Source organism: Vanacampus margaritifer, chromosome 12 (genome assembly GCF_051991255.1).
Source record: "Vanacampus margaritifer isolate UIUO_Vmar chromosome 12, RoL_Vmar_1.0, whole genome shotgun sequence".
Classification (NCBI taxonomy): Eukaryota; Metazoa; Chordata; class Actinopteri; order Syngnathiformes; family Syngnathidae; genus Vanacampus; species Vanacampus margaritifer.
The window spans coordinates 7,805,724-7,818,629 of NC_135443.1; the positions used below are offsets into that span (position 1 = coordinate 7,805,724).

At 37.9% G+C, this 12,906-nt stretch overlaps 1 protein-coding gene across 3 annotated transcripts in view; it reads left to right on the top strand.

The window, feature by feature from the left end:
* The window catches only part of eno4 (enolase 4), a 37,009-nt gene that overhangs the window by 302 nt on the left and 23,801 nt on the right, over positions 1 to 12,906 (top strand). Inside the window, exons 2-14 of one of the 3 annotated variants that reach the window (XM_077581347.1) lie at positions 401 to 529; positions 942 to 1,129; positions 2,344 to 2,477; positions 2,886 to 3,052; positions 3,729 to 3,860; positions 4,390 to 4,458; positions 4,959 to 5,123; positions 5,749 to 5,874; positions 7,106 to 7,280; positions 7,688 to 7,749; positions 11,254 to 11,371; positions 11,785 to 11,858; positions 11,946 to 11,963. In XM_077581347.1, coding sequence (XP_077437473.1) covers positions 401 to 529; positions 942 to 1,129; positions 2,344 to 2,477; positions 2,886 to 3,052; positions 3,729 to 3,860; positions 4,390 to 4,458; positions 4,959 to 5,123; positions 5,749 to 5,874; positions 7,106 to 7,280; positions 7,688 to 7,749; positions 11,254 to 11,371; positions 11,785 to 11,858; positions 11,946 to 11,960 — 1,554 coding nt within the window. In that variant the 3' untranslated portion in view covers positions 11,961 to 11,963. Of the gene's footprint in view, positions 1 to 400; positions 530 to 941; positions 1,130 to 2,343; positions 2,478 to 2,885; positions 3,053 to 3,728; positions 3,861 to 4,389; positions 4,459 to 4,958; positions 5,124 to 5,748; positions 5,875 to 7,105; positions 7,281 to 7,687; positions 7,750 to 11,253; positions 11,372 to 11,784; positions 11,859 to 11,945; positions 12,124 to 12,906 lie in introns of those variants that run through there. The other 2 variants (XM_077581346.1, XM_077581348.1) reach the window with 2 other exon arrangements.

Here is a 12,906-nt window from a genome sequence, read left to right on the forward strand (position 1 = left end):
ACTATGTATTGTATTTACCGTTAGCGACGGCTAATTTAATATAAGCTATTCTCTCTTGACTTTCTGTTTAATGCGGCGAAAATGATGCAAAGAAAACAAGACACAGATATTACTGTCATTTGACGTAAAACATTGAAGAACAGATTTGACATTTTTATCCCTTGACGATGGACCAACAACTCAGCATATATATGGGCACAATTTAAATCATAATCACAAATTTGTAACCAATTACACTTAAATAATTCGATGTTAAAATTCACAATGCCATTATACAGCACATACAATCGGACTACTATGTAGATTCTTTGCATGCTTTTACATTTGTATTTACTCTACTATTCCTTATTATTCATATGTTAATACATTGCCCCCCCCCCCCCCACCATTGATTTCCTAGGCAAACTATTTCACAAACCTCTCATCACAACCACAAATCAGTAGACTGAATGGAAAGGGGGCCTACGATTCAAGAGGGCAACTATGTGCTGAGGCTGAAGTCTTTTGCATCATCTGCAACAAGGAAAAGGTATAGCTCAAGAAATGACATACAGTGTTGGGAGAAAGTGTTTCCCTCCCTTTCCTGATTTATGAGTTTTTGCGTGTTTAGCACACAAGACTCTTATGGAGCCTTGTTCTTGTTTGAATCAAAACAATAATCACTTTGGACATCATCCCTGCCTCACTTCCCTGCATTTAAGTCCACCTTCCCTCACCCCCCCCCCCCACTCAAACCTGACATAACCAAGGCAACTGAGGTCACAAGGTCACACACTTCAAGCGGAGCTAAGAAACTAATCAGTCATTTTACTATAATGTTGTTTTCTTTTGTGACATGATCTGTCAACATTCCCTGCTGTAAAAATGACCGGTTTGTAACTATTGCAGCAATTATGTGAGTGCTTTTCCATTTAAAGGACTGATTTGATTCCTTGGTCTAGAGGATGTCTTCTGCTGCCGTCTCCAGCCACCTTGGTGGGCAGAAGGAGACTTTGCTGAACTGGCAAGCAAAAAATGAGGAGAGGGCTCATCAGGTCACGACTGCTGTCCACTGGATCCTTGAACCTCTGAACACGATGCTGAAGGGACAGAACCCTTGTGACCAAGCACAAATTGACCAGAAACTAAGGTACAATTATGCATTTTTTCCCCCATCGACTCTAGAGTAAATTTGACTCTATTTAGATAGGGACCAAGTAGACTCAGTTTTAGAGTAGGCTCAGATTTACACTAGGAAGAGAGTCAAATAAAGAATTGAAAGGAAAAATAAATAAAAGTCACTCAAGGGATTAGTAAGTCATTTACAAATTTTATTTTAGCGCGACATAGCTTACTTCCGCTCTCGACATTATAGAAGCCTAAGTGTCTCCACTAGTCTGCTTTTGAAATAGAAATCGATTTTTGGATCTCACGGTGAGGAGGACGGCGGTCATCCATGTTTGTTGTCTTTTTTTTCTTCTTTTTTTTTTCTTCTTTTTTTTTCTGGTCGGTGCTGGATTACACTTTCCTTTCTTTTCTTTGGTCCTTTCTCGAGTCTCCTGACGGCCTCACGGCTCTGGCTGGGTTCTGAAGTGTTTGGTTTAGGTGAACGGTATGGGATTTTTTTAATAGGTTTTAGGTGAACTAATGAATATACACTCACACGCACGCACACACAAAATAAAAAAAATAAAATAAAATAAAATAAAAAAAGGAGCGAGTAATGATGCTGACATGTCAAATCGGTAAAATTACCAAATGAACAATACTGAGCTCTCCAGAAAAAAAATAATCCACGTTTGTTTTCGTGTGTACTTCCCAAAATGTCCCGGAGATGACGGGTACAGCGTTTCTCGGTTCATGTTCTGTATTACCTTAATGAACATATTTTAATAATCGAGATCGAGATGTGGATGTTTGTGAATAGATTCGTCCACGTCTGAATCGCATTGCATCAGAAAATTGGACATTTTTCCCGCCGCTAGTCACCCGTGAAACTTTTGAACAACAAAAAACAAACAGAAAAGAGGATGCCGTCACGCCTGAAGAGCTTTTTCCAGCTCTCTTTGACAGACACAAATACAGGCTCTTGAGGGATTGACTTTTTTCCCATCATGTCATCATGATGCACACAGCCCGCCTCTTATTGGTACCTTTAGCATGATGCCCCATGATCTAGTAGAGCGGGTGAATGAATTGCTATACAGGTTCATAATGGTAATGGCATGTGAAATCTTCATAAAGATTTGCTACGATTTACACATGAAAGTCGAAATGCACAATCTGGTCAGTACATGATTTGTGATGATGCATTGTAGTATTTTAATAATTGATGGTAATGTAATAATTTTGGTAATTACACAGCGATTTCTTCATGGCCCGTGTCCAGGAGGAGAAAGAACTCAAGGAAAAGGAGGAGAGTCAGTCTGCTGTTGAGCCGGAGGTGGAAGTTCCGGTTTCGCTACCTGAAAAGAAGAAAGACAAGAAGGCTGATAAAAGTAATGAGTAATGTGTACATTTGGTCACCATATACCTGACAGGACAACAAAATATGTTAGCCAAGGGCATATCCCTTAAATGTAAATGTGTAAACAATTGAGCATTTTGATTATTTATGCCAAAGTTGCTCATACAGCTTTTTGTACTAGATTTGACTGGATACATATCGAAAGGTCTGTGAGTGCATGTAACTTTTTTTATTTACTAAATAATACACACAAATGTAATGGATTACTCGTCACTAGAGAAAACCCACCCAAAAAGCAGCATTGTATCCAAAAATTATATTATTGAAGAAGAAAAAAACTGGCTTTTTTTTCTTCTTCTAGGTGTCCCTCAAAATTTATAATAAAACTTACAATGTCCTGGCTGCTACTAACACTTTATCTCTGACATTTTATTCACAGAAAAAAAAGGCGGTTCGGACAAGCCATTTTGTCCGGCAGAGCCACCTGAACCAGTGTTGCCCGGGTGCTTGGCCATTGGCTCAGTGTCTCTCGCCGTAGCCAAGAGCGGGGCCCAGATAAAAAACATTCCACTCTACAAGTATATCCGAGCACTAAAGAATTCAGAGGTGAGAGCCAAGGGCATGACTTTGGCTTGAATATTAATATATTTGGCTTATTATGTTTTATGAAAAACAAAAGTGTGAGAGTGCAAAATAGTTCACTTTGATGAAGGTGCTAGGCTAACACTTTTTTTTTTCTGTAGAGCTCAGTATTATTTATTCGGTAATTTTACCAATTTGACATGTCATCATCATTGCTTTCTCTTTTTTTTTTTTCAATTTTTTTTTTCCAATTTTTTTTATTTTTCATCCCTAACACTCTTGATGACATCACGCACACTCGCCAACCAACACATACTCTCTGTTAAAACTCTTTGACTGCCAGACGTTTTCAGAAAAGGGATGCCGTGGGTGCCAGCCGATTTAAGCATTTTTGACTGATCTTTCAAGGTCCACAGAAAATTATGTGTTTGGACTATGGAAACACACATACTACCAAATGAAAGATTGGACTCATCTTTCATCAGAAAAAAAAGTTTGTTTCTACCTTATTCCGTTTTTCAGTAATCAACAATAGAAAATGGTTAGTTTCACCTCTGTTTTGAAAAAAAAAACGTCTTTTAACGTCTTTGGCACTCCTCCATAGGATTTTACTAAACGTTATTTAACGTTTTTGGCAGTCAAAGAGTTTAAGCACTACTTTGTGCAGCAAGTAAAAATGTCTTAAAATTTGTGTGTGCAGAAGAATCAAGCTAGCTTTCACATTCCCGTCTCCCTGGTCACTATATTAAGCTGTGGGAAGTTTTCTCCTGGAAAACTGAATTTGCTGGAAGAGGTCATACTGATCCCCAACGCAGGACAACAAGTCAAACAAGTACTCAACTCACTAACTGCTCATGTAGTTTTCATGGGTTTTCTCTGTCTTGGGGGATTTCTGTTTTTGTGAGAGAAGCCAGTCCCCCCCCCCCGTATCTTGCGTATCTCCGGTGGCAAAACAAAGTTTTCAAAAAACCTGCATTTTTGTTGTGTTGTCTTTTCACGAACGTGTCATTTTGTTTTGAGTTGCGTTGAGTACAAACATTCTTACGCATTTGTTAACGAATGAGGCCTAACGTAGACGTAAATTGGCAAACTCCACCACAGACATAAATGGGGGATCTCTTAAGTGTATGATTTAGAACTGAGGAAGCCTTTTGGATTAAAGATGGGTCCGATTGCCGTGACCATGACTTGGCAATCTACACGGGGACACAACAGACCTGTGCTCCGTCCGCCATTGATATATTGATTTTTATAGTCAACATAAGCACACATGCATTTTGTGTCAAGTGTTTTTCATTGCTTAGACAAATCATTCAGGCACTTCTATGTATGTCATGCTAAACTGCGGCCTCTTTTAACAGATCATCACAATGACAACACAGTTACAGAAGGAAATGATGAGAATAATAAGCGCTTCTTCAAAACCCGGGGTGAGATTTTCATCTATTGATAAATAGAATAGGAATGGGAGGTTTTATGTGAAAACAGTAGGTGAAAGGATTTTCTGCATGAGCATTCATAAAAAAAATAAAAAAAAATACTATATGCATTATGTTTTTATAACTAATCCTCAAACTAATTCAGACATGAAGTCCTGGAGTTTTGTTGAAAAGATTATTCAACCATTCACACTGGCAGGCAGAATGTTAACAATGGAAATTGTGAGTGGCACATTCAGCTGTCATAACCTTGCAATCCCAACTGTCTCATTCATCATAACCATGAATAAACACTCATTTATTGTTAGTAGCCTACTACACGGTTACTTAAAAAAAAAAATATATATATATATATATATATATATATAAAACACATATCTACACAAGTGGAGTTCAAGTAAAGGCTCATTTATTTTGTCTGTATATATTCCTAATATTTGTATAGAGGTGGAAAATTCCGTCTATAAAATAAGCTTTGTGTTTGCTCCAAGGTCATCCAGGTCATTCTGAGTGACAAAGGTGTGCAGCCCATGAACTATGATCGTCCTGAACAAGTTCTGGATCTGATCACTGACGCCTGCAATAACCTTGCATTTGAACTGGGAACGGAGATCCATCTGGCAGTGAACTGTGCGGGCCCTGACCTCATGGACTATGTAAGTGTATCAGCGAGTATAAGTTTGAGTAATCCATGCAAATGTTGGAGAAAATGATCTTTTCCTCCGCGTGTTCTTTGTCTTTCGGGTAGAGAGAATGTTGATTATCTGAATACAGGCTGGAGGTCGGTGAACAGTTCCTTCGAAGGTTTTATTTTACAGAATATTCCGGACACAAGCGAGTTTACAGAACATGGCTGCAGCTTCTCACAAGTGTCCAGATTACAGACACTTACAACATTCTTATACTATCTTGAAGGGCGATATCACAAAAGCCCCCACCAAACAGCCCACCTGGAGTTCACCGGACATGAGATAAGACTTTAAAAACATCATTGATTACATTGTTGTGGAAATAGATGAGGTCCCAGTCATGACGATAAGACTTTAAAAAAAACATTGATTACAGACACTTGGCAGAAATTGCGACATCACTCACAAAGACACATCCACAGATAAAAGTTCTACTGAGGAAATAAATCAATTAAAACAGTTATGACTAAATCTGGGCAGACGACCCTCTTCAATAACAACAGGGAAAGTGATGTCTCATGGAAATACAACAAGCGCTGAGAACTGCATGCCTTGTTTATCTCTTTTTTTTTCTTTCCTGTCTCCATTTCAGAACAAAGAAAAGTACGAGATTGCAACCGGAAGTTTTAAGTCTGCAGACGAGCTCGTAACCATGTATCAAACCCTTATCAGCAAATATCCAGCAATAGCGGCTTTAATTGACCCACTCAGGAGAGAGGTATGTTTGCTGTTTACGGTATAACCCTTGAATCATAATTTTGGACAACTTTATGGTAACAAGGCCTTTTTCTGCTCCGATTTAAATTTTCCTCAGTGCACCAAATATGTTTAATAATGCATGGTTGGACACGTTTGTTTTGGAAGAACTTGAGAGCCCTGGCTGGTCTCAACCCCATCCAGCACATTTAATGAGGTAGAACAGAGTTGTGGGCCAACATCAGTGACCTCTGACCTCACAAATGTTCTCCTGGATGAATGGACAAAAAACCCTAGACACACTCCCAAGCTTTTAGAGAGCCTTATGTTGCTGTATATAACCGCAAAGAGGCGTTCGGCGCCATATTTGCTTGTCCCCCAATACGTTTGTTCATACAGTCATGAGAAAAACAATATTAGACCACCTTCCATTTCGACTCCCTTTTAATGCTTACAGTGTTTTGCTATAGCTATTGATCAAGTTCCTAAACTCAACTCTTGAGTGAGTTTTTTGTTTTGTGTCATTAAAATAGTTTAAGCAAATCAACTCAAGCTCTAAACTCTTGGTGCGTTGTACTCAGGATTGAAGTGGCAAACTCAGAATTTGCCATTTTTGGGAAATCTTGTCACGTTTTTACTTAAAAAGGACAAGTTATGAATGAATCATAATTATATTTTGGAACGACAAAAGCAGGTGGGAAATTTTTAAATGTATTTATTTAAACTGGGAAAGCAATTTGGAACAAATTCTCATTTTCAATGCCGACCTTCCTGTCGATAGAAGAGCAACACAAGGCAAAATAAAAGCAAATACAAAAAATGTATGGACACAAACTATACAAAACAAAATATAGGTAAAAATATGCAGTACACAAAACATAAAATAATCCATTCACAAATAACCAAAATTGTCCTCCCTAATCAAAATACATCATCTCACTTCCCTTCAGAATAATCATTCAGAGTTACAGAAATTGTTTGAGTACAAAAGGTAGTGCAACAAAATATTTGGTTTCCGTTTGGACCACAAAAGAAAACAATGTTTAATTATCATGAGTTAAATGTAAGCATTTTTTTTTTTAAATCTTACTGTCAGTTTCAAGATACAATGACTACTGTGTTTTAACCAGTTTGCCTGTATTTGTAATTTTGTACATACTGTATGTACACACACACACACACATATACACATATACATATACATAATTTTTTAAAATCTCTTTCTGAGCTTGAGTGTTTGTGGACTTTGTAAGGACAGAGAACAGTGGGAGAAACTGAGCGCTGTGATTGGAGAGTCGTGTGTGCTGCTCTCTGACGCAACCTACAAGCCACAGGCTCCACCCCTTCCTGGAGTCACGGGTCATGTCCTAAAACACATCAACGAGATAACTGTCAGCGACTTGATCCACATCACATCCCGACAACAAGGTATGCGGTTTTGAGGATGACTTTTAATTGATTTCCCCCCAAAATTTTAAATAGTCAATTTATATTTCTGTACAACGTTGTGTGTTGTTTTTAAAATGCACAGTCATAAAATGGAGTTTTTGTTGTTGTTGAGTAAATCATCTAAATCTGCCATTCGTCAAGAACTACGGAGAAGTTCACAAGCTTTCTCAAAACAAGCAACAACAAAAAAAAAAACACGGTATATATTCAATCAAGTAATTTCGAATTTTAACAAAAAAAAGTATCTATTGTTGGTTCGACTTTTCTGCTCTTCGACGCAAATGATGATGGCCTAACGTGTGCTATTGTGGGATATTTTTCTATGGCATGTGTCGGATGATCGTTTGTTGTCATTGCTAATTTTGTGTGCTGGCGTCTTCTTGCAGGCTCACATGTATTTGGTGCGGCAAGCAACGAGCCCTGCGATGATGACTCTCTGTCAGACATAGTGAGTGTCGCTCTTGTTTGTGTATCCATCCTCAACAAAATGGAGTGCGTTGGTTTAGTTCTATCCACGTTGCTAATTGGTTGAAGTCTTAATACTTTCATATTATTCTGCCACTTTTCTGCCACCTGCTGGCCGTTTTTGTAATAACTAACATTGCTTCAATCGTTCTATGCAGTTCAGAGGCTGCATCAAAGCTTTATGTATGCTCTAGCATAAAAACAAAACAAAACATTAAAATGTATTAATACGTCTTTGGGACACTGGTAAAATTTAAAACGGAACATACTTATACGTCTTTGGGAGCAAATAAGTAAAAAAAATTGGGGTGTAAATTATATTTTATATCAGTTTTTATTTTCACTTTTATTTATTTATTTATTTTTAATTTTGCCATTTTTGGTCTTCCATAGAAATGGGGCTGCAATGGCCTCAGGGAACATAATGTAAATCAGGGGTACCCAAGTCCAGTCCTCGAGAGCCCCATCCAGCCTGTTTGCCAGGTTTCCCTCCTCCAACACACCTGATTTATGATCAGGATCGTTATCAGGCTTCTGCAAATCTTGCTAATGAGCTGATAACTTGATTTAGCTGTGTTGGATTAGGGAGACATGGAAAAACAGGCTGGACAGGGGCTTTTGAGAACCGGAATTGGGGACCTCTAGTTAAGAAAGACATTTTCAACCAACCTTTTTGACCAAGACCAAAACTACGACTGACCAAAAAGGACGCAAAGGCTCATCTCACATTTACCAAAAAGTATAACCAGAGTTTTGAGGACCTGTTGCACCTAAAAATAGCATAGCATGTGGTAGTCTGGCGCTTCGTTACTACTTCAGAAACTGGATGACGTGATGAATGGAACAATGAATTCTGCTGCCTTTCTGGAAATTCTAAATGCAAATGTCTGGCCATCAACTCAAGCCTTCAAGCTTAATGAAGCGATTTCGGTTATGCAGCAAAATATACAAGCCAGCCCACCTTCTGAATGGCTCAAACCAAAATGAAGGTTTGGAGTGGGCAAGTCCAAGTCAGAACTTAAATACAATAAAAATTCTGTGCAATGACCTTGGAGGTATGTATAGTTCTTTCTTAAAAGCACTTTAAGTGTGATAAAAAATATGCAAAAAATAAAAAATACAATCAGGACAAATAGGCTAAATTTTCATGGCTTTGTGATTGTAATTCAAATCATGCCCGGATGAAAAAGATCATTTTGCAATAAAAAAGGACATTTTCCCATCTACTACTGTTAAACATGACAAACAACAAAATGTAATCAGTGTGGACATTTTTCACATATGGCTGACGTGAAACATGCAGCAACCAGCTGTTCTGCTGATTGCCGCACTCCCACGTCCTCTTGAAGGTCCACTGCTTTTTGCACACTTCTTGATTGTGCGACCTATTTATTTATTTTTGCCACATTCCGACCTCTCAGCTCTTACAAGCATACTAGTGCTGTTTGTAAGGTGCCGATACGGAATGGGATGCTTAAAGGTCAGCTCAGCCTTCACGAAGCCCAATTTTGATGCGTCACAGACAAAAGTTCACAGATGTGACCAATTTTGCATTATCTTGAAGCGTCACATACCGCGTGGAGTGTGACATAATCAACGATTGTTCATCTGGTATCTGGGATGCTTCACGACCACTAACAGAAAGTCTGGCGTGTCATAATTTTAGTTTTTTCTCCGCATTGTGTAACATAGTGATATAGCTACCTTAGTTGCACTTAATAGCCACGGACAAAAGTGGTTTTCTTTTGAATTTATTACTTCTTGCCACACAATAAATCCACCGGTTAAACTGGAGCAAAACACACATACAAACATAACATTTAGCATAAAGCAAATAAAGACAACTTAGATTTAACTTATGCAAAATTATTGACAGACACAAAATAAACTAACCTCGTTGGCTGTGTGCAATGTCCAAAAAGGGAACTAGGCTTTTGTTTTCTTTCTTCTGTCTTCACTTTTCTGTTTCTCTCTGATGAACTCCATCCATCCATCCATCCATTTTCTTGACCGCTTTTCCTCACAAGGGTCGCGGGGGTGCTGGAGCCTATCCCAGCTGGCTTCGGGCAGTAGGCGGGGTACACCCTGAACTGGTTGCCAGCCAATCGCAGGGCACACAGAGACGAACAACCATACTCACAATCACACCTATGGACAATTTGGAGTGTTCAATTAACCTGCCATGCATGTCTTTGGAATGTGGGAGGAAACCGGAGTACCCGGTGAAAACCCACGCAAGCACGGGGAGAACATGCAAACTCCACCCAGGAAGGCCGAAGCCCGGACTCGATCTCACATCCTCTGCACTGGGAGGCGGACGTGCTAACCAGTCAGCCACCGTGCTGCCCTCTGATGAACTCAACATCGTGTATTTCTCGCTGTATAGAGGACCAAAACTGCCATAATTCCAAATAAATAAATGACTAAATGAATAAATTAATGGATAAAAGTGAAAATAAAAACGGATATATAGAAAATATAATTCAAAAATTAAATATAAAAAAATATATATATATATATATATATATATAAATGGAATATTTTTTTATTATCCCTGAATAAATAAATGAAAGTAAAAATAAAAAAATAAATAAAAAAATGAGATTCAAAATCAAAAAATAAATGTAAAAATAAATGTGGAAATAAATACAATATATTTGAATAACATTTCGACCTGACAGAGCGGCGCCTGCAGCATGAAATAAATAAATAAATAATAATAAACGTGAGAGCAGAGCATTTTTATTTATTTATTGATATTTAATTCTATTTATATATTTATTTTTGTCTTTCGACATTTTTTTTTTTTAATCTCGTTAATTTTTTTGTATTTTTTACTTGTATTTATTTATTTAGAGGTATATATGTTTCCATTTATATTTATTTTTTTGAATTATATTTTTCATATCCGTTTTTATTTATTTATTTATCTATTTATTTTTCATTTTGGCAGTTTTGGTCCTCCATATCGCTGTGTCTTAATGATACTTTCTTCAGCTCCTTCCCGAGCTCTTCCTCTACTCACTTACTCACTTGGCATACACACATCCACCTCGCTACAGCGCCCTCTCTGGTGTGGGTGGTGACAAACACCCAAAAGCAAAGAAAACAAAATGCACAAAATGACAATGTGGCAGTGACAAGCGAGATCGAGCGAAACACTAGTCGCTCCCTGACCACCGTCTCTGCAACGTTACCTGAAAAATCGACTCAATTAAAGAAATAACGCCTTATTACTTCAATCACTGGTACTGATGTAGCCTTGCATCTAATTATCTATTTACTGGAAGCCGCATCAGCAGCGCGAACGTGGACTGTAGGCACTGGAATGTCCCGCTTTGCTGAATGGCACAGGCGGATAAATGTGTTACACCTCTGATGCGAAAGGAGTGTGAAAGGGACGACAGACACACACACGCACACAGTGTAATTGTCTCTCTATCCCTTTGGTGCCATCAGACAGATTTTTTTTTTATTCGTCTTTCAGGCTGTGGGTCTGGGCCTGGACTATGTCAAACTGGGAGGTCTGACCAGTGCCGAGAGGATGACTAAATACAACAGGCTGAGTTCTATAGAGGAAGAGCTGTCTCAACAGGGGATCCTGGGTATGTTTCTTTTAGTCTTGCTCTCTCGCTCAGAAAGAGGAGTCCGGACAAAGGCACATAGCAAGAGAGGAAATCTCTCTCTCTCTCTCTCTCTCTTTCTGTCTTCTGAAAGAAACCAGTGTGTGCGGAAGTATGTGTGCAATTTTTTTTTTTTACCTTTCTCTGTTAATTGGCTGCCTAATGACATGCGAGGACAAGCGCTTTCCTTGTCTGTCACCCCCCCCTAAAAAAAGGGTGGGGGGGGTGACGGGATAGAATAGAAAATGAGGACGTGTTTGTGAGCTCATTCCTGACAGAAAAAGCTTACGCAACATGTTGTGGGTTGATCCTACAAGGCAAAAGTTTCATTTCAATCGACCGGCGAGGTTTGTTTTGGTCCATTCACTTGATTTCATGATTTGTTTCATCCGCAGTCCCTAAGGAGCAACACTGCCTGCCACTGTTCACTGAAAGAAAAGAGAAAGAAGTCTCAGAGGAACCGGCTTCGGTTCGTATGCCGCGCATATCACCACACATTAATTGTGCTTCTCTTTTTTTTTTTTTTTTTACATTTTCTGTCTACTGCTCTCAACAGCCACAACCCAGCTGAAAAGTAGGAAAATCCAGTGGCTGATCACATTTACAACTTTTTGGGATCCTTCTCAGGATGGCACATGTAAATACTCGTACAATAATGTAGATGCTAACAGTACCGTACATTAGCCCAGTTTGATGTTTCAAATATTATTTTGTGATAAAGGGCCTGAATTCTGTATGCTGTGTTATTATTTTTCTGTTTGAGAGGGTTTAACGCAGGGGTGTCAAACTCATATTATCACAGATTTTATATCTGTTCTAATACAATTTAAAAAAACTAAGTTTTCATATTCTTGTTAACAAAAGTGGGAAAAAATGTTAAACTAATAGAAATAGTTACAATGAATTTTTGACGTCTATAGCCGTCAATGGCAGTGAATGAATTAAAAAAAGAAAAAATTATTTAAAAATTAGGGGCGTCAGGCGATTACAATTTTTTATCGTAATTATTCGCATAACTCACGATTAATCACAGATTTTATATTTGTTCTAAATGTAATTTTTTTTCCCTAGGTTTTCATACTCTTGTTAACAAACGTGGGAAAAAATGTTAAACTAATAGAAATAGTTCAAATGAATTTTTGACGTCTATAGCCGTCAATGGCAGTGAATGAGTTAAAAACAATTGCATGTTTATGTTTGATTTATGTTGGTCTATATTTTTATTTTTCTTCAACAAACCGTAACTTTAGGTTGTGTGTAAAATAGGGGTGGCAGGCGATTAAATTTTTAAATCATAATTAATCGCATGACTTCAATAGTTAACTCACAATTAATTGCAAATTTGATATCTGTTCTAAATGTACAATAAAATGAACAATAACATATATTTTTATATAGTTTTCATACTCTTGTTAACATAAAAGTAGGAAAAATATTAAACAAATTTTTTTTTATACATTGCATCTTTTAGTCATTGATGCAGTAATTTCATAATAATTCATAAAATTTAGTTAAAA